At 48.3% G+C, this 22,160-nt stretch overlaps 1 protein-coding gene across 4 annotated transcripts; it reads right to left on the bottom strand.

The window, feature by feature from the left end:
- Positions 1 to 6,108: 6,108 nt before the first annotated feature.
- LOC136466377 (DNA mismatch repair protein PMS1-like) lies at positions 6,109 to 21,856 on the bottom strand. 4 transcript variants are annotated; one of them, XR_010761315.1, is made up of 13 exons: positions 21,522 to 21,855; positions 21,085 to 21,408; positions 19,512 to 20,960; positions 18,873 to 19,123; positions 18,660 to 18,786; positions 17,979 to 18,047; positions 17,829 to 17,902; positions 17,582 to 17,647; positions 8,418 to 8,521; positions 8,158 to 8,339; positions 6,901 to 7,000; positions 6,447 to 6,790; positions 6,109 to 6,230 (listed from the first exon to the last, which is right to left on the bottom strand). XR_010761315.1 is itself a non-coding variant. In XM_066464749.1 (12 exons), the coding sequence occupies exons 1-12, from the start codon at positions 21,768 to 21,770 to the stop codon at positions 6,777 to 6,779; spliced, it is 3,009 nt and encodes a 1,002-aa protein (XP_066320846.1). In that variant the 5' UTR covers positions 21,771 to 21,855; the 3' UTR covers positions 6,438 to 6,776. The 4 variants fall into 4 exon arrangements, 2 of the variants coding, with proteins under 2 accessions (XP_066320846.1, XP_066320847.1); XR_010761316.1 differs by having other exon boundaries at positions 19,746 to 20,960; XM_066464749.1 differs by lacking the exon at positions 6,109 to 6,230 and having other exon boundaries at positions 6,438 to 6,790.
- Between the last annotated feature and the right edge of the window lie 304 nt (positions 21,857 to 22,160).

Genomic DNA, 22,160 nt, shown 5'->3' with positions numbered 1-22,160 from the left:
TCTCACGCGAATATGAAAAAGAAAAACAAACTAGTGTGAGACGAAAGTTTGGGCCCTAGCCCATAGGACTCACGGCCTGCCAAAGTGCCATGGGTTCCAGTTCCACACCACACATGGGTCCATGGGAACGGAATTAGAAACAGCTCGCGGGTCGCGGCGGTGCGTTTTAGGCTTTTAGCCGAGAGAGGTGGAGCGATGCATGTGCCGTTAAGCGAACAGGGCCATTTGCTCGCTGCTACCTGCCTCTTCTTTCTTGCATAGCTGCATTGCACTGCAGGTCGTTTCTCTTATAATTTATTTTTTTTAGCTTATTTTTTTCAGTTGAAATAGTATTTTTCTCTCACAATAAATCAGTTGTAACAATATTTTAGCTTATATTTTCAGCGAAGCGAACGGAACCATGGTGTATGATGAATTGATCGTTGTTGCTAGCTGTATGTAGTACGGCGTGGTCATTTCCCGGCCAACGCAAATTACTGTTCCGATCGATTCACGGGCATGGTCGTGAGATGTCGGGAGAGTGACGACACTTCAGTATGATTCAGTCAGACGGCACTGTACTCGACACATGTCGACCAGGCGTGATGCTTGATTTACACCTTGGAGAAGCCCTAGCTGGTGGGTGGTAGGGTAGCTCTTTTTATTCCCCATCCACATCAAATTTTTTATTTATTTTTAACACTTTTTGTAAACTAATACTGTTTAATTTTTTTTTTCAAAACTAACACTTTTGGTCACGCCTATTGCCATGGCGTGGTGAAAAGCCGCCATGTATGGTGGCGCGGCAAGAGGGGTGACGTGGCGACGACCGGAGCGCTGACCGGTGACGTGGCAGGGTCTGCCACGCCACCGGTCTTGGCGCGGCACTGGCGCGCCATAGACCACGGCGCGGCACTAACGCGCCATAGCCCACGACGCGGCAGGACCTGGACACAGACAGAAGATCCGCCTCAACTGCAATGAACGGCGCATCGCAGCTGAACGGCACCTGCAGCTCCGACCTTAACGCCTTCGCCTTCCTTGACCCCTCACCGGTGGGCTTCCACAACGCCTTCTACCATGTGCTCTACTCCGACATGAGGTCGCGCAGCACGGTCGACTACTACGCGTCCAACCAAGGTGCCTTCTTTGGTGATTTCGTGGCGGCGATGACCAAGCTCAGGAGGATTGGGGTCAACACACCGGCCACCGGTGGCGAGATACGCCGGGACACGCCGGCCACCAGTGCTGCCGCGACGCATTGAAACGAATATGAAGCAAATAAATGGAGTCCATGCGCAAGCTAACAAGTTTCGGACATAAGTTTGACATAACCAACTAAGTTTTGGACGACATAAGTTTTGGACATAACATTTGTTCGACATAAGTTTCGAACAACAATATTTGTTCGACATAAGTTCGACATAACCAACTAAGTCCCAGGAGTGTAAGGATCCCTCGGACGCCTCTGTCTCTTCGGATTTGTATACAACACATTGGGAGTGTAGCCAACGTCGGTGTGGTCGCGTTGCCGGTGCGTACGGCTCGTACCCTGCAAGTATATGATATGCACGATTACTTATAATCTTTATGATCGTTAGTTCATGGAGCCTATGTATTTAAAGAAACTACCTTTGATACTACTTGTGAGGCTCCTTGGGTACCAAGCGGGGCACCACCTAGCTGAGACATGCCGATCTCGTCATATGGCCAATCGTCCCACTGGTGGTGCTGTCTACGGAAGCCCGGGGGTCATCGTCGTCGTCATCATCGTCGTCCTCGTTGTCCTCGGTTGTAGGGTCCTTCCTAGCGCTATGATGTGGTGGTGTACACACTGCGGAAGTGGCACCTATCATCGGCTGGTGTCTTCAAAGAGCCAAAAGATGTGCCACCCGACCGCACCGAGACTGTCGGTTCCACCCAAGGAGTGTCCATGCAGCTCAGCTTCTGTGCTAGCTTTCTGCAGCTTCGCTTCACCTTCTGCATAAATAGACGTTAAAGTTAGTGCATTTTCCAAACGCATATACAATAAAGAAACATTTTTGGAACAAAAAAGTTTATGTTTACCTCCACAAAAGCCTCGAAAACGCCTGGCCCCAGCCCTCTAGACTCGTGAACCTGAAACGCTACTTCGTTGGACAGCCTTGACAATTGTGTCGTCTGAGTACACAAACGCGGTTGGAAAGTTTTAGTACACATACTTAATACCAAATGGATAACAAATTATACCATTCAAGTATCTTACCACGTATCTTTAAACTGGGGCTCTCTGTAGTTGTGTGTCGTCCCTAGTGGCAATGTCGTACACATCTTCGATCACATCTTCCTTGTCGTTCTCGTCAATCGCCTCCTCAGTGTACGGGGGCTTGATATGTGTCCTCGTAGACCTATGAAGCCACCGCAGGTATTCGTCGAAGGTGTGCTGGTCGTGGATGTACGCGTTGTGTGTCACGCGCCAATCCTTGATCTTGTACCTCTTCCTGCAGTCATACCTACAACAAAATGATTGTTAGTTCTACCATACACACCTCTGAATTGTAGCTTTGTTATTAATCGATAACGCACCCATGCAATTCTTGGTTGGTGGAGTAAAGCGGTGGTGGGTAGCCTATCATTCTTCCAAACTGCCTGCAAACCCTGATGGGCAAGTGAATCTCGACCACATGGAAGAAAATAAGAGGAACGTTGCAGCGATACTCGTCTAACTCATCCCTAGTGACATGACTCAGATAGTACTCGAGCTCCGGAGCATCCCAAGGACACCAATGCACCTGAACATTTCATAATTGAGTTAGGTTGTGATATAGTGTACATCGAATAAGACACATGTATGATAGTAAAGAGAGTGTAACCTAGTGCTGTGTCAGGACGTCGAGACCGTCCGTGTACTCCCTATACTTACGCCTCGCATTCTCTCTAACTATCTCTGCTTGTGTCCAGATATACAGAGTTGTAGGGAGTGTATCATGCCCATTCCAATGTTGCATTGAACACGATAATGAATTAGCCATTAATAATTTAATCTTATGTAACTGCCTCGAAGAATATAGTGAACCGAAGTACTTACCGGTAAACCAGTATTAAGGGGCCTCCCAACGGGCCATCGTTTCCAACACCAAACCTAGAGTAGATAGGAACAACCCCCAAGGTTCGCATACCCTGAGGTGCGACGGTAGGCAATGCATAGTTGTCGATATGTCCATGCCAGGACTGTGTTTCCCTAGCTGTACGCCGCTATATTATCCCATGGCTGACGTAGTATGTCAAGAAAGATCCAGCTGGTGGTGTTGCCCGAGGCATCTAGGAAGAGGAAAGCACCAAGGAAGTGCCAGAGCCACACTCTAGTGAACCTATCTATCTAAGCCTCATCAGCCTATGGGTCCAAGTAATCAAAGCACTTTGTGATCCATGGCGACGAAACACTGAAAGTTTTTCTGAAATTCACCATAGAAAATGAGACCCGATGGCCGCAGAAAAGCAATGTAAGTATTAAATAGGATTGAATTGCTCACTTATTTTTCTTTGAAACATCATCGTCCAGTGGAAAAAATCCAGTAAACTGAGCCACCAGCTCCCTCCAGTGATCGTTGTCAACTATACCTGTCACTGGAAGTCCCCCCAACCGAAGGCCAAAGATAGCATTCACGTCCTACATGGTCAAGGTCATCTCGCCGCAAGGTAGGTGGAACGTGTGGGTCTTAGGGCTCCACTTGTTATAAGAATAGAACGACTGTTAGTTGCCTCAAATTTATTATAAGAATGTTTACGTACAATGAGGGTACTCGCACCTGTCTACCGCTACAGTAAATAGTGCTGGGTTAAGGGGCGGAAAACCATAGTTGACAACACGGACAAGCTCGAGAAAGCCGGCACGCCGTATGTACGGCGCGTAACGCTCGTCCCACTGGTGCGCCCTGATGTGCGTGTGGGGCCTCAAAGGAGGCGAGGGCACCTCTGCATTTCTGTCACTCAAGATGTGTGCTTGGTGCGGCTCGTCGTACTCCACCTCAAGAAGGGGTACAACGGGTGCTGGGTGGGAGGGGCCATCCTGTTATAAATTGATAAACAAAGGGTTAGAGTATTCAAATTAACAATATTCAAATTAACATTATATAGCATTGTAAAATTTGAACTACTTTTTATACAATAGGAACATAATATGAAAGCACATGTATATATTCAAAGTAACATTAACAGACATATTAAACAACTTCACTAGGAAAATAAGCAACTTCTATGTATGAACATATTGTTCATCAATGTTTCTTATTAAATTATTACAATAGCTTGTCTGCATCTGTTAGAGCAGCTCATTATAATTTTAACCTAGGGATGTGTAGCCCAGTATAAGATGAATTGATTAAGAACTATCATGTGTGTCATAATTAGTCCTATACTCTATACTAATATGTCTAAAAATATAAGTTGTCTACTTTTTTGCACAATGCTATGATGGACTCATAGCAGTACGATATCGACGATGTTGTGCATGATTTTGCAGGTTCTAGTGCTTTCAATATATGCTTGAGTAAAATGATCATTTGGATTAATATTTTCATGTAAGAAAACAAGCATATAACAATTTAAATCATAAAAACTCAACCAGCCATATTTGTCACTATATATATGTATGTTCAGTGCACAAAAAAACACATAAATAAATTTATATTTCACTTGTCTTTTAATTAGACATTTGTTTTCGCTATAATTAATAATGCATTGTAAGAAAATTAATAATTAAAGTATATAAATAATAATACAATGTAAGATAAATTAACAGCTAAAGTATATTTTCAAATAATCTCTCAATCTAAAGGTTAACGATTAATATAAAGGGGTAGTGAAGGTATGAGGTTTTTTATTATTGAGAAATAGGCACCAAATTTTACATTAGCGAGGGTTGAACTGCAGTGAGGACGTCCGTGTCGCGTCGGCGTGCGTGACGCAGCAAGCGCGACGGTCGGCGTGCAGGCGCGGCGGCGGCGGCGCTACGGGCAGGCAGGAGGGAGGGCAGGCGGCTCGTGGGTAGGCGGGAGGGAGGGCGGCTCACGGGCGTTATTTATTTGGTCCTGCCGCGCCGTGGGCTATGACGCGTCACTGCCGCGCTAAGATCGATGGCGCGGCAGACCCTGCCACGTCACCGGTCAGCGCCCCGGTCGTCGCCACGTCACCCCTCTCATCGCGCCACCATGCATGACGCGACATGGCAATAGGCGCGGCCAAAAGTGTTAGTTTAAAAAAAACAGTATTAGATTTAAAATTAGTTTACAAAAAAATATTAAAAAAAAATCTACACATCCACCCATCTCTGTTCTCGCTCATCCACCTCCTGGCCGCCGCGGGCACGCTGCTAGCTGCAACAGCTACACTCTCCAGCTCCGAGTGCAAACGAGAAGAGCCAGCGCCGCCAGCGCCTCCAACCCCGACGACCCGACGGTGAGCCTCTCTCCTCGATCTTATCCCTTTTCCATTACTCCTGTCGGGCCCAGCCCTTTGGCTCATCTTTGCATGGTTCGTCCTCATTTCTTGGCTTAATTAATTTCTACGACGACGGCAGAAGAGAAAGAACGGACATTACTTTTTTCTTCTTGATGAATATATATGCAGTTGTTTTAATTTGGCACAAATCTGCAGAAACTTACGCTCTGCGCATGCACTGTTTTGTAGATGCCCCAGTTTGGATCCATGGACGTGGAGAAGGTCATCAAGAAACAGCTGCTGCTGTCCACCATGAAGAAGCAGCCTACGTCGTCGTTCCTGTCTGAAGCTCAGGTGTTGAGCCTAAAGGCGGCGCTCCTCTTCGCCTGCATCTACGCCGGCTCAGCTGCCTAAAACCTCCGCGACCTCCAGCACGGCCCACCTTGCCAATGCCAATGCCAATGCCAGGTTAGCCGTCCGCTGCATCTCACTGCATTTATCCATGGATGATCGCTTAATGAATTAATTAATTAATTACTACGGAGTACTCATCAGTGAGCAAGCGCGCTCACGAATATGTGTCCGGTCTGACAGTGTGATCGACAATCGTGTCATGTCAGGCATGCTCTGCGAGTCTGCGTGCCCATGCATCACCTAGCTAGTCCTCGTCGACTGTGGTAGTATCCGGGGGAATTTCCTGTGTGCCGAAAAAAAATATCACAATGTCTTATATGTCCCTAGAAAAGTTTAGCAATTTTCAACGCCACTGCTCCAACTTTTTTTTTTGTAACATCCATGCCACTGCCATCAGTTTAGCCTCTAATGCCGTCAAACTGCAGGTGTAAAAAGACGAAAATACCCTTAAGTCTAAATATATCATTAATTTTTTTTGAGCATCTTAACTACTTCAAATGAAAAAACTCAAAACTGAAAAGTTGTAGATCTCGTCGAGATCTATAATTTTCATATAAAAATTATCTTCATTTAATTCCGCAAAAAAAAAGATATGATTTTTTCTAAGATATATTAATCATATAAAGCAGGCTCACGCGCGGCTCACGTGCGCTTGCGCCACACTGTCCACGCCATGTCGGCCAAAACCTTGTTCCGATGAGTTATGGACCTAAATAACATACTTAAACAACATTAGGGTGCCAAAAATACGATCTGAGTGTTTATGGACCTACATAGCACTCCAAGATAAGTTCAAAGGCCTAGGATACATATTACTCTAATTTACAAGCGGGGCTCATATGCACACGTCATAATTATATTGGCCGTGGAGCTAGAAAGTAGAAACATTCTTCCATTGCGACTTGGAGTAACCAAAGTGGAACAGCATAGGCCCCAACGTAATCAGCCAATCAGCAGGGCTACCGTTAAAACGTGATATCTGTTCCAGCAGAATTTTTGCAACATTGAAAAGAGATTTGTCAATATGCAATAGCCATATATATTACTCCTAGAGAAGGGCAGAGATGACGAGTGTGAGTTAATTCTTACCTTTGTTTTTCATAGTACGCAGGTCAGCTAGGTGACGCATCGTTGGTCTCCCATGTGGACAGTTCCAAGGGGACCTTAATCCTGTCAGGTTTTTAAGTATCTGAAAGTGCAAAAGCAAAAAAAGGGCACGTCACTAGGTAGTTTTAAAGGAATGCTTATCTTCCAATGGCAGAGACACAAAATGGGATGAAAGCATTACATATAGCCATATAGGAGTACTTTTCTTTTTTGAATAGATATTATATTCATATAGACGAGTAAGAAGGTTGTTCAACAGGGAATGCTGGTATGCTACATTAGTACAGGGCAATTTGCCATATTAGTTGGCTGGTATCTCCGTTGAGCTACACGGTGCTAGTAGTACAAGATAATTCAGGGTGGCTGGGTGGGGGAGTTCGGGCCACAGAAGCTTAGGTAGTAGGGCCGGAGCCATAAACAACAGTGGAAAGAATAGCATTCCCCTCGATTTGGGGAGAGTGGAGCAGAAGCAGACTTCAGCCGGTGGTGGCTCTACCCTCTCTACACGCTGGAAGGGTCCGCGTTCTGGACAATTCACCGGTGCTCAAGAACCTTGTGAAGAGGAAGCCCATGCACCGAGTTCTCCACACTTGAGGGTCGGCTAGGCTGATCTTTGGCCTGCCTATACCGAGCAATTTAACTCCTACCGGTGTGGTGACCTAATTAGCGTCAACAAAAGGTAGATTAGAGCTCTACCCAGTGACGAAATGTGAGTTGTTGAACAGTTCAACCTTGGCAGCATATTCCAGGATTAGGTAAACCCAGGTCTGGTCATAGAAGTACCCATACAGGCGAAGAATATTGGGATGATGAAGATGACTCTGAATCTCCACTTCGTGTCGCAGATGATGCTCCACCTGAGAATGTTTGAGCTGGCTCTTGAAAAGAACTTTCAAAGCCACAATAAGACTACTCTTTTCTCTGGCCAGATAAACATGGCCAAACTTGCCCCTCCCAAGAGGTTTCCAACCTCAAAATCAGACATTATCCACCTCTTCTCGTTCACAGGTGCTGAAGCCTTGTCCTTACTGTTGCGTGACTCAGTGGCGATAACCATGGCTAGAGGAGCGGCGGGGAGGGGGAGGAGGCGAGGGAAGAGATGGGGGTTGGGGAGCGGCGAGGCAAGTCAAAGTTTGGAAGTATAGGAGTTTTTCTGAACTCTAAAGAGAGAGAAACAACATTTAAACTTTAATAAAGACCATAGAAGTACCATCAAAAGCTAATTGAATGTGTAATTACCTTCTTCATCTCGACTTTTGTTAGTGGATCACCTATCATAGTAGACATCCGGCAAGCCCTAGAAGCCAACATAGCACGAACCCTCGAAGGGCAAACAGAATCGGTTGTATCCAGCTTGTAGCTACTTATTATTGAACAGTCTCCTTGACTATCAGCAAGCATGGAGATCAGCTCCTTTACATCTAAATCAAGGGATTTCAGAACAGGACCATGTTTGACATGCACAAAAACAAAATTTCTGACATGAAAATAACAAATACCTTGAACACCAAACGTAATATTTTTGCTGAAAGGCACAGCTTTCAAAAGATAATGGTTACCAGGGGAAGCATGCAAATCTTCTGCCAGAACAAAACCATTTTTTCTGAAAGTTGAGAAAATGGAAGAAAACATGTGAGGCAACAAGAGCTGTTGTTAAATAGTGAAAACATACAATGCGTTTCTCAGTATTAGTTATAAGATGCCTACATAGGAAAAAAAGGCATTGCAAAAATCAAGATGACCAAGTTGGCACACAGTTGGAGATTATGTCAGGAATGAATTTGATCATTTCAATATTAAACATAGGCAGCAAAACTTTTTCTGGAAGCAAAACACAAGGAAATGATCAATGAATAACAAGAGTTATATTACTTATACCATGTATTTGCTTTTAAGCAATAGAAAACAATAAAATAAGTACAGATAACAAACTATACATGTTGTTTATCTTAGTGATGGATGTGCTCAATACGCTCATTAGCAACACAAGCATCAATGATATGCTCCAGCCCCTCCTCCCATGAGGGTAACAGTCAGCGGGTCTCTATTCATGCTAATGATATAGTTCTTTTTTTTTTTTTGCGACCAAACATGGACTTGGAATTAACCAAGGGGATCCTTAAGTTAGTGAAGCACCAGGTTTAGACAACAATACTAGCAAGTGTTCTGTGAGCCCCATACAGTACCGAGAACATGATATGGAATTGGTGCAAGCTTCCTTCCCTTGCAAGGTTCAAGAAATTTCCTGTAAATATCTTGGACTACCATTGTCAATAAAAAAACTTCCCAAAGCTGAATTCTATGTGATTATGGATAGGATTAGGATTGCTGATAACCTGTCTAGGTAGAAGGCAGCCATGGTGCACCCGGCAGGGAGGACTACTCTTGTCCGTTCAGTGCTTATATCCATACATATTTATCAGCTCTTTGTCTTGTAGTTCCCTAAATGGGTTATTAAGGCAATCGATAAGATCAGGAGAGCCTTCATGTGGAAAGGGCGCAAGGAGGTTAATGGAGGGGCCAGGTCAAAAGGCCAACTGATCTTGGAGGATTGGGTATTCTTGACTTGAGTTGCTAGGCTGGGCACCGAAAACGAGATAGCTATGGCTAAAAAGGATTCAACCTGAGCGTCCATGGGCTACTCTTCATTTAAGGGAAAATTGGGTCTATACCATCAAAAGAACCTATTGTTAGATATATACCATCAAAAGAATCCAGTTTAGATATGTACCAGCAAAAGATGGAGATGCAATAGAAATCTACCACTCTGTTAACTTTGTTACCGTGGTTGGCAGTTCTTTGTGTTTTTTACGGATTCAGTATGTATAAAGTCCCAATTTTGCCATTTCATGAAAACAACTCGCGAATCTGTATCGAGACGGGAAAGAGAGCACGTGACTGTACTGGAGACCAATGTCGGCCCTAGGGGTAGGGCACGAGGTGCGACGGCCGAGGGCCCAAACGGAGGAGGGGCCCAAGCCCAGGTATACAAACCCCCAAGTCCTATAGTCCATTAGGCATTAACATAATGAGAAGAGAGACATAGAACTGGCCAGGCGACCCAAAAAGACAACATCGGCATTTCTTTCCTAGTTTCCTTTCCTCACGGCCCTCGGGTAGAGAGGAGGCGAGCAGTCACGCTGCACACAGCACACTCTGATCGTGAGTTCGCGACGTGCGCCTTACACACGCGGAGCTGGCGAGCCACGCCGCCGCGAAGAGCTAGACTACCGGAGACACGGACACGGCGCATGAGGACGGCGACCAGGCAGGGCTCCACGACGACGACATCTTGATTCTTGGCTTCTTACGAATTGCGATCACCGATCAGTTGTTTAGGCCCAAGGTATTTTTTTCCTTTTTACTTTTAATCCAAATTAATTATTCGTATAGTATTCCAGACTTCTAGAACTTTGTACCCATATAGTCATATTTTTCTTCTAATTTAGGTGTTAGAATTTTAGAATGTTACCTAAGAAACATTTGTCATGGGTGAGAAAAGAAAACGAATATATTGCTTTTTTAATCTACATTGTTCCTCGATAATTATCATACATCTACAAATATATTGCTTAATCTACATTGTTGCTCAATAATTATCAGACATGTTAAATTAAAAATGTGTTATTGAATTTACTTTCGTTTTGCAAGTAAAATTAGTGCCTATATATTATAAGATTTTATACATGGTCAAGAGGGACCGTTGCGACGAGATCGCCAGAGGGCCCTTACAATCCTAGGACCGGCACTGCTGGAGACGGAAGGTCAATCCACACGAAGTGACCAGCGGTGCCTCTTCTTGGCAGCTTCTCCGGCGGCGCGCTCCCCAGCAGCGTGATTCCAGGTGGTCCGCCACCTGCGCCCAAGGCTCCGCCCTCCCCTCCATGGCTCCACCGGAGCCCGACCCACGTGAAGGAGCGACTGGTGTCGTGTCTCCTCGGAGACCTCCCTGGCAGCATGCTCCCCGCCTCCCCGACGACTTGCAAAGGGAGTTATCGTTTGTTGCAAGGGTACAATGGTCACAATTAACATGGAGTTAACAGAAGTGATAAGCAGGTAAGAAGTGACATATTTTGATGGTACGCATCTAAACTGGATTCTTTTGATGGAATATATCTAAAAAAATTGGTTCTCTTGATGGTATGAATCGAATTTTCCCTTGATTTAAGTACAACCTCATTTGGTTACAATGTTCTGTCAGTCATTTCGATTGTCAGAGATGGCTGCAGGACATTCTTTTGGCTTGACAAATGGTTGCATGGGATTATCCCTGTCAGTCCTTGCTCCGGCTTTGTGAAAGCATGTGCAGAAGAGAGCATTGAAGCAAAGAACAGTGCAGGAGTGTCATGTGGGGACGCTCCTATACTCGACGTAGGAGGGCCCGCGACATCCGGCGCGCAGCAGAACGCGCTGGGCGCGCGGCAGGAGCGGCCAGGGAGGCGTCAACCATCAGTGGCTAGGAAGGAAAGATAGGATAGTTTCCCTCTTTTCAGTTCCACAATTTTAGGAATAATTAGCTCTAGTTGGTTTGGGCCTTAGGCCATATATATATCTTGTAATCAGGACTAAAGAATATAAGAAGTTATTTCCTAAATCCTCTCTCTTCTCCAACCAACTAAGCCGACGGCTGAGGGGTAAAACCTCGCCGGCGACGACGGAACGAGGCTACGAACTCCGTAGCCGCGGTCCAGCCACCTTGGGCGCTAACGCCCTTGACAACCTGGTATCAGAGCCACGTCGATCTTCTTCGCCGACAGCCGCCGCGCCATCAGCCTCACCACCAGCCGCCGCCAACCCTAACCCACCACCAGCCGCCGCTGCCATCACCCCACCTTCACCCACGTCGTCCGTTGCATCTTGCGCCGGCACCATGGGGGATGATCTCAAGGCCGCACTTGAGGCGCTCGCCACGTCAGTCGCCCTGATGCAGAAGTCGATCGAGGCTAACACTAAGGCGATCGCCGACCTTTCCATCGCTGGCTCGTCCATGTCTGGTGCACATCCAGGGTTCGGGGGCGAACACCATCAAGATCGGCCGCCCAAGCACTGGCGACCTGAGTTTCCGCACTACGACGGCAAGAGCGACCCATTGATCTTCCTCAACCGGTGCGAGTCGTTCTTCCTGCAGCAGCAGATCATACCGGACGAACGGGTCTGGATGGCGTCTTACAACCTTCAAGACGGAGCGCAGCTCTGGTACATGCAGCTCCAAACTGACGAGGGCACCCCATCGTGGCCGCGTTTCAAGGAGCTCCTGAATCTGCGTTTCGGGCCCCCCCTCCGATCGGCTCCTCTGTTCGAGCTGGCGTCTTGCCGCCGGACAACGACGGTGGAAGAATATCAAGACCGCTTCCAGGCTCTCCTCCCACGCGCGGGTCACCTCGACGAAACCCAGCGCGTCCAGTTGTTCACGGGCGGCCTCCTTCCGCCGCTCAGTCTGGCCGTGCAAGTGCAGAACCCTCAATCCTTGGTGGCCGCCATGAGCCTTGCACGGCAGATGGAGTTGATGGATCAATACACTGCCGCGCCGCCGAAGGCCACACCTCGGGGAATTGCCTGGGCCACAACCCCGCGCGCCCCAGGCGTATGGCCCGGCCACAAAGGCTGCCGCTCCGACGGTCGCTGTGGAGGGCCGTCCGGTCCGTCGCCTGAACCAGGCCGAGATGGAGGAGCGCCGCCGTCTTGGGCTATGCTACAATTGTGACGAGAAGTACGGCCGCGGGCACAACAAAGTCTGCAAGCGCCTATTTCTCCTGGACAGCAAATTGGAGGACGAGGACGACAACGTGCCCGAGACCGAGTCTCCGGTCTTCTCGTTGCATGCGGTCGCGGGGGTGGCTCGGGGCAACACCATGCAAGTCCAGGTCACTCTGGGCGGGATCACCCTCGTCGCCCTGTTGGACACGGGGTCCACGCATAGCTTCATCGCCGAGGCCGCTGCAGAGCGCACCGGCCTTCCCATCCAGCCACGTCCGCGGCTCACGGCCACTGTGGCGAATGGCGAGAAGGTTCCATGCCCTGGCGTCATCCGCCACGCCCCGCTCGTCGTCGACAGCATTGCTTTCTGCGTCGATCTTTTTGTCATGCCTCTTGCAGGATATGATGTGGTGCTGGGCACTCAGTGGATGGCCACGCTCGGTCGCCTCGTCTGGGACTTCGTCGCCGGCACGGTCTCGTTCCAACACCATGACCGCACGGTCTGCTGGTCCGGTGTGCCTTCGCTGGGCGCCCTGGAGGCTTGCGCTGCGACGTCCAGCGCGCCGCTCCTCGACGAGCTGCTGGCCGGGTTCGAGGACGTTTTCGCTGAACCACGAGGTCTGCCTCCCAAGCGCGCTCGCGATCACACCATCGTCCTCAAGCCAGGAGCGCAACCGGTCGCGGTCCGACCATACCGGTACCCAGCGGCCCACAAGGACGAGCTGGAACGCCAGTGCTCCGCCATGATCGAGCAGGGCATTGTCCGCCGTAGCGATTCGGCTTTCTCCTCGCCGGTCATCCTCGTCAAGAAGGCGGACGGGACCTGGCGCTTTTGCGTCGACTACCGTGCGCTGAACGCGCTCACCGTCAAGGATGCGTTTCTGATCCCCGTCGTCGACGAGCTGCTCGACGAGCTCCACGGCGCCCGCTTCTTCACCAAGCTCGACTTGAGGTCAGGGTACCACCAGGTTCGCATGCGACCCTCCGACATCCACAAGACGGCATTTCGCACTCACAACGGCCTCTACGAGTTCCTGGTGATGCCGTTCGGCCTGTGCAATGCCCCGGCCACCTTCCAGGCACTCATGAACGACGTCCTCCGCCAGTTCCTGCGTCGCTTCGTCCTGGTATTTTTTGACGACATTCTTATCTACAGCCGCACGTGGGCAGATCATCTCCGACACCTCCGCGCCGTGATCTCCGAGCTTCGTCACCATCAGCTCTTCCTCAAGCGTAGTAAGTGTGCCTTTGGCGAGGGCACTGTCTCCTACCTCGGGCACATCATCTCCGAGACCAGGGTCGCCATGGATCCAGCCAAGGTCCAGGCCATCCTCGACTGGCCGGTGCCGCGCTCGGCTCGGGCGGTACGTGGCTTCCTCGGCTTGGCGGGGTACTACCGCAAATTCGTCCACAACTACGGCACCGTCGCCGCCCCGCTGACAGCCCTCCTCAAGAAAGAAGGGTTCTCCTGGAACGACGCCGCGACGGCTGCGTTCACCGCACTCAAGGCCGCGGTCACCTCGGCGCCCATCCTCTCCATGCCGGACTTCACCAAACCGTTCACCGTCGAGTGTGATGCTTCCTCCCACGGGTTCGGCGCGGTCCTCATCCAGGAGGGGCACCCGATTGCCTTCTTCAGCAGGCCGGTCGCGCCACGCCACCGCGCCCTCGCCGCCTACGAGCGGGAGCTCATCGGCCTAGTCCACGCTGTGCGGCACTGGAGGCCGTACCTCTGGGGGCGCCGCTTTCTCGTGAAGACGGATCATTATAGCCTCAAATATCTGTTGGATCAGCGCCTTGCGACGATTCCCCAACACCATTGGGTGGGGAAACTACTCGGCTTCGACTTCTCGGTGGAGTATAAACCGGGTGCGGCCAATGCCGTGGCGGACGCCTTGTCCCGCCGCGACACGGAGGACCAGGCCATCCTCGCCCTATCGGCTCCTCGGTTCGACTTCGTCACGCGCCTTCGTCACGCCCAGGACACCGACTCAAGCCTCGTCGCGCTCCGCGAGGAGATCACTGGGGGCACCAGAGACGCACCGTGGTCCTTGGCAGATGGCATGGTGCAGTTCAACGGCCGGCTCTACATTCCGCCGGCGTCGCCTCTCATCCGGGAAATCATGCTGGCCGTACACGAGGAGGGGCATGAGGGCGTCCAGCGCACGATGCATCGGCTGCGTCGCGATTTCCATTTTCCTAACATGAAGCAGTTGGTGCAGGAACTGGTTCGTGTCTGCCTCGTGTGCCAAAGGTACAAGTCCGAGCACCTGCATCCTGCCGGGCTGCTGCTCCCTCTACCTATGCCGCAGGGGGTTTGGACCGACATTGCGCTGGATTTCGTCGAAGCGCTGCCCCGGGTCCGCGGCAAGTCAGTCATCCTCACGGTGGTGGACCGGTTCAGCAAGTACTGCCACTTTATCCCGTTGGCGCACCCATACTCCGCCGAGTCCGTCGCCCAGGCTTTCTTCACCGACATCGTCCGGCTCCACGGGATACCACAGTCGATGGTGTCGGACCGCGACCCCGTCTTCACTTCGACGTTCTGGCGCGAGCTCATGCGCTTGTTGGGCACCAAGCTTCACATGACCACCGCTTTCCATCCACAGTCGGACGGCCAGTCGGAAGCGGCTAACCGGGTCATCATCATGTACTTGAGGTGTCTCACAGGTGACCGACCGCGTCAGTGGTTGCGCTGGCTTCCATGGGCGGAATTCATCTTCAACACCGCCTACCAGTCGTCTCTGCGCGACACGCCGTTCCGCGTCGTCTATGGCCGAGACCCGCCGTCCATTCGGTCGTACGAGCCAGGCGAGTCGCGGGTGCCTGCTGTCGCCCGCAGCATGGAGGAACGCGCGGAATTTCTTGACGACATCAAGTACCGGCTGGAACAGGCACAGGCTCTTCAGAAACGCCACTACGACGCTGGCCATCGACCGGTCACGTACCAGGTGAGCGATTGGGCCCTTCTCCGGCTTAGGCATCGCGCCGCAGCGTCTCTTCCACAGACTTCGACGGGAAAGCTCCGGCCTCGCTACTACGGCCCCTACCGCGTCATCGAGTTGATCAACGAGGTCACGGTTCGCCTCGCTCTTCCTCCCGGCGCCCGTATTCACGACGTGTTCCATGTGGGCGTCCTCAAGAAGTTCGAAGGGCCTCCGCCGGACGCTCCACCACCATTGCTGGCCGTGCACCATGGCGCGGTTGTTCCTGAGCCGGACCATGCGGTGCGCTATCGGCTCGCCCGTGGCGTCCGACAGGTGTTGATCCACTGGAAAGGGGAGTCGGCAGCATCCTCTACTTGGGAAGACGTCGAGACGTTCCGCGCCAAGCATCCCACGTTTCAGCTCGAGGACGAGCTGAGTCTCGACGGGGAGGGAGATGTCATGTGGGGACGCTCCTATACTCGACGTAGGAGGGCCCGCGACATCCGGCGCGCAGCAGAACGCGCTGGGCGCGCGGCAGGAGCGGCCAGGGAGGCGTCAACCATCAGTGGCTAGGAAGGAAAGATAGGATAGTTTCCCTCTTTTCAGTTCCACAATTTTAGGAATAATTAGCTCTAGTTGGTTTGGGCCTTAGGCCATATATATATCTTGTAATCAGGACTAAAGAATATAAGAAGTTATTTCCTAAATCCTCTCTCTTCTCCAACCAACTAAGCCGACGGCTGAGGGGTAAAACCTCGCCGGCGACGACGGAACGAGGCTACGAACTCCGTAGCCGCGGTCCAGCCACCTTGGGCGCTAACGCCCTTGACAAGGAGGCACTAACTGATGGTACTTGGATCCAGGACATTAGAGGTGATCTGTCAGTAGAGGCCTTGCTGGAATACGTTCAGTTATGGGAGATTTTATCTGTGGTTAATCTCTCTGTTGGAGTTGAGTGAGGATCAACACACTTGGTCACCAATGCCACCATCTTCCACGAGAGAGATCATGACCAAGTCAGCCTATCGTCACTTCTTAGGGGCTGTTGATTTTGAACCATGGAAGGAAATTTGGAAAACCTGGGCATGTGTGTTCTCGAGACAAGTGTTGTTAGTTGTGTTGTCCTTGGTTAGTCTGCCACGGCACACACCAGGGCCAAATGGTATGGTCTTTACTGAATGGTAGCTCTAAGCTAGGCAACAAGTGGCTAAGCAATACCACAAGGGCCTCAACCCTATAGTTGTGTTAAGTCACTTAGTTGCATGGTGGACTTAGAAACATAGGAACGGCTGTGTTTTTGAGGGGGGCTCACCTAGACTTAATGTCCTACAGAACATTAAAGATGAGGCCCCATTTATGGTGTATGGCTATGGCAAGGGCCAAAGGTCTCAGGGGCATTTGGCCATAGGAGTTGGGTATGGGCCATTGGTTGTAGTTTTTATTCTTTCTTGGCAACCCTTCTGTACTAGAAGCAACCCTATTGGGCTTGTATGAGTTTTCTTCCTTTTTCTCTCTTTCTTAATATAATGATGTGCAGATCTCCTGCATTTTTTTGGGGAAAAAACTATACATGGACAACGTGAGTTGTGAGTTATGGACAAATATTACAAGAGAAACTACAAAATAATAAATGTGATGTTGTTTCAACAAGCAAATGTACTTTTTTTTCTTTTTAGATGTAACAAACATCTAGTTACATAATCAACTAGATATCTTCATAAAAGACGCATACTCATCACTATTTTGTTTGATCCTAGAGTTAGGGGGTGTTTGGATCCAGGGACTAAAGTTTAGTAGGTGTCACATCGAATATTCGGATACTAATTAGAAGGACTAAACATGAGCCTAATTAGGCTTAATAGATTCATCTCGTAAATTAGTCTCAATCTGTGCAATTAGTTTTGTAATTAGTCTACATTTAATACTCCAAATTAGTGTCCAAACATCCGATGTGACAGGAACTAAAATTTAGTAGGGGGAAACCAAGCACCCTCTTAATAGCGGACAAATCGAATCAAAGCAGTAAGACAATCCAATACCTGATGGTGCTCATGTTCATAGAAACAATTACTTCTTCCTCTGGTGATAGATCAAGTCTCAGTGGCCTGCATTTGAACATACCCACAAATACCCAACAGAAGTGAGGCATATGGCAATTTTGGCTAATGGTATGGAAAAATATTTTGCCAACATTATGAATCCATACTTGGAAACATTCAAAACACACAAAGTTTAGAGTTCAATGCCTAGAAATAGCAGGCAAAAATAATGGGTTCGTTTACTTACTGGAGAAGAGGCTGTACGTTTAAAGTTGTTGACTGTGAAAGGCACTCAAAGTTGTACTTCTCATCAGCAGCATGCTAATAACAAAAACAGAACCTCAATCAATGCACCTTGCAAGTTGCAACTCGTGCACTAAAAACTACAATAAGATACCTGATCTACAATAAACAGATCCTGGTCGAGCTTTCCAATGATAAAACCCAGATTAAATTGCCCAACAACCTAATAGATGAAATAGTTAGTTCTCCAAAACAATTGTATAAATTTCATGTAATCAATACTTTAAAAAATGAATATGTATCAAGCAAATAAACAAATAGGTTATAAATGGTCGAATAAGATGAGAGGAGGATGGATAATTATATGTATTGAACAGTCCCCAATGGGGATATATGTAGTATATGAAACTCACCAAAACCTAGATTAGATCAATGACCATTTTACCCTTAACAGTAGTAAAAGATATCTTTTAGTTCTAGAAATTCACTTTCTAGTTTTCTTGTAAGCTACTTTCCAAGTTTCCAAGAATTTGGCAATACTGCTCACTTAAACAGTTAAACATGAAATGAGTGTCAACTGTCAGCGTGTCCAGATTTGACACAGAAAAAAAAACCATCAAGGTACTCCAACATATCTTGACAGTATAATTTGAGGAGGAACCTGGGGTGAGTTTACTAGTATCGTGGGTGGTGGGTTAGACAACCTGGGCTTCCTCCCTTCCACAAAATCATTGGAAGGAGCGTCTATCCCTTTCAACCTCATTTATAATAGTATAAAATAGCATGGAACCTTAACAAAAAGGAGCACCAGTATTAAAATATATATATCAAGCACCTCCATTTCTCCAAAATCATCTTTACTGAAAAGCCTGTCCAACTCATTGGTGGCTGCAGCTAATGAATTTGATTTTGCCTCATCAGCTAAGGGTACATTAATATCCAGTGTTGCAGCTTTATAGCACCTACATTAAGGAAAGTGAAACTATACATTATAGAAATAGTAACACAAATCCTGATGATAACACAAGTTGTTTGTGGTAACAGCAACCTTGTTGCTTTCTCAAGACAATATGGTTTATTTGTATGGGATACCATATAACCATTCTTTCTTCTTCTCCTAAGCTCGGCAACCGTAAATTGAATAGTGGGATATTGTACAGGTGCATAACATACTACAGCACCGTCATCATAATCCTGAGCATCAGGCAAAGGACTATCAGCCGATGCATTCTGATGTCGTGATTCTGAATATTTGTTGGGAGCACCAGAAGCTGAAAAGCATCGACCATGATGTTCATCCTGCAAGGATTCGGCAGTTGATCTTATAAATAAAGTGATAAAAAGACCCAAAAAAAACTATGAGTTGGCTTCATACTGAATCATAGCATACGTAATTAAGAAACTCTTCCAGAAGCAATTTCTATTATTTACATAACCAAAACCAATAAGTGAGTTACAAAATACCAAAATTAGATTGGTGGTGCCTAATCAATTTACAAACAAGAAAAACACCATGAACTCTAAATGTAAGACCAGCAGGCAAAGCATTTAACAAGAGAAGACTTAAGAATAAAGGTGAGCAAGCAACATAAGAACAGGAACACATATAAATTATCGGCAGAAGTCCAAATCCAAATATAATTGAAGCCTCAAGAACTCTGTATCTAACAGCAAACAGTTTGCCTACCACATCAGATTCTGTAGTGTGAACATCACATGGACCTGATACCTCCGCCCTAAGGGTCACAATATTAGGTTGTTTAGAATGCTGTGGTGAAACATCTGTCCTCACAGATCCAAAAGATTGTGGGGGATGCTGTTTTAAAGAGTTTGTTTCCAGAGGTAAATTGAACTCAGAAATATTGTACGTGCTTGAGCTTAATGCAGGTGCTGAATTTGCTTCTAAACTCGTTCCCCTCACCTGTTCTGAGTTTGTCCCTCTTCTCAACACTGGGGTTTCGGAAATAAGAGTGCAATTGTCATCATGCTTCTGCTTATTTGGTGATGCGAAGTCGGCTTCTAAACTTGTTCTGCTGTCTAGTTCAGAGCATGTCCCACTTCTCAGCACTGGAGCTTCAGAAATAATGCAATCATCTTCACGGTTCTGCTTTTCTGGTGTAACAAAGTTTTCTTCTAAACTTGATCTCCTCACTTGTTCTGAGCATGTCCCTCTTCTCAGCACTGGAGTTTCAGAAATAAGAGTGCAGTCGTCTTCATGCTTCCGCTTGTTTAGTGATACAAAGTTCATAAGAGAAGACTGAATGGTACTTGAATGAGTAGATTTTGCAGCAAGCCCAGTTCTGAAACGATTTGTTCCCAATGCAAAACTTTTTCCTTCTTTAGGCGATCTTTTTGGCTGGTCATATGCGAAGGATGGAAGCCAAGCAGATCTATCAGCCTGAGTGGCTGTGCCTCTTGACAAGGGGCTTGCATCTCTAGACGTTGCTTCAATGGCTACCTTTGCCACTGAAGAAGGCAATTCCTGGTTCTCTGGGGAAACATGATCCTCACTGTCTGTTTCTTCATCTTCATCAATATTGTCGGAAGCTGAGACATTCGCCATTGTGATAGCATTTGTATCTTCATTATGCCCATCAGTAACAGCATCCCCTTCCTTTTCAGGATCTGTGATGTGATTGACTGAGAAACTGCATTGCAGAGGGGAGTACAGATTTTCAACAGCTTCACGTAAAGACTGCAGAATCATGATCTCGGACGAGAAGAAAACTTTTCTCTTATCAGGTGCAACATTCACATCGTAGGATGTAGTTGGAATACGGAAATCCAGGATAACCACAGGATATTGCTTGGCATTTGAACTTTTGTATAGCTCGTTGACAAGTTTTGTGACCTTTGGCATATCAATAGGTCTGCCATTCACATAGAAAAATTGTCTATCTCCTGAACTGCGGCCAGTACCAGGTCCAGGTTTTGAAAGAAAGCCCTCTATTTGGCAGCCATCCGAGGTGGTAACACTGAAGGGCTCCAGACATTTGAAAGTATTTGGACCAAATACAGTAATGATATTGTCTTTCATAGAATTGCTTCCTTGAGTTCTAAGCACAACCATTTTAGAATTTTTTCCAACAGTATTAGTGCAGAGTAATCTGACCCCTTTGGCAATCAAGGCATAAGCCTAGCATAGGTAAGATGTAATAATTAGTAACATAACTGGGGGACAGGTACCTTAATCATTTGGCAAGCTCCTCAGCCTCAAACATGCCAAAAAAGAACTTATAAACTGAAACATAAAAACTCACGTTCAGCAGAGAGATCACTTTCCCATACTCCTTCCGAATGTTCCTGCTAAACTCCTTGCTCCGGACTGGCAAGGTGGAGAACAATTTCTCTACTGTCACCGTGGTTCCAACCTGCCGTGCGGTCTTCCTCTCACTAACCACCACGCCCGAGTGCTCGAACTCCAAATGCGTCCCAACGGGCTCATCCTTGCTCCTCGTCTCAACCGTCAGTTTCCCCAGCGCGCAGAGCGAACTCAGAGCTTCGCCCCGGAACCCGAAGGTAACCACGGATCCGAGGTCGGAGAAATCCGATATCTTCGACGTGTGGTGCTTAAGAGCAAGAGCCTATTAAAGTATCAGCAACATGTTTAGCGACTAGCAATTGGTGGCAACGTTCTAAAGCAGAGAGATGGGGAGAATCGGTGGGTCCACGCATTAGAGCAGCTTGCCGCCCACACCTGGAAGTTGGAGGGAGATATGCCGCATCCGTTGTCGGCCACCTTGAACCACTCCTCGCCGTAGGCCTTGAGGCTGACCTCGACGGAGGTGGCGCCCGCGTCGAGGCTGTTCTCGACGAGCTCCTTGACGGCGGAGGAAAGGTCGAAGATGACCTGGCCAGAGCAGATGCGGTGCACCACCGCCTTACTGATTGGCTTGATCGCCGGCGAGGATTCGCCGCGCCCGGCGCCTCCCCGTCCTCCCGCCATTCCCCCGCCTAAACCCTACGCCTCGCGGTGGAGACTGGAGAGGAAGAGGAAGGGGGTTTTCGGCGTCGCCTTCCTCTCGAACCCGCGCCACTGATGGTTAGAGGAAATCGGCAAGCGAGACACACACATCTTCCTCGGTTGGGCCTTCAACTGGGTCGACCAATCTCGGCCGCGAAATGGGCCTCTTGTATAAAGGAGTTTTAGGCCCACTTCTATGCGGTTAAAAATTATTTTAAAGAAAAAAACAGAGCACAAGGCCGACTTGGCTGCTACCGCGTCCCGTCGCAAGAACGTGGCGAACGTGAACGTGACGAGTCCAAAGCAGAGGGACTCTCTCGCCACGGCCGCCGCCACCCGTGGAGGCCCCGCCGCGCGGCGCCTTTCTGCCCG

Source organism: Miscanthus floridulus, chromosome 7, assembly GCF_019320115.1.
Source record: "Miscanthus floridulus cultivar M001 chromosome 7, ASM1932011v1, whole genome shotgun sequence".
NCBI classification, from domain to species: Eukaryota; Viridiplantae; Streptophyta; class Magnoliopsida; order Poales; family Poaceae; genus Miscanthus; species Miscanthus floridulus.
This window is presented reverse-complemented; position numbering and strand designations above follow the sequence as displayed.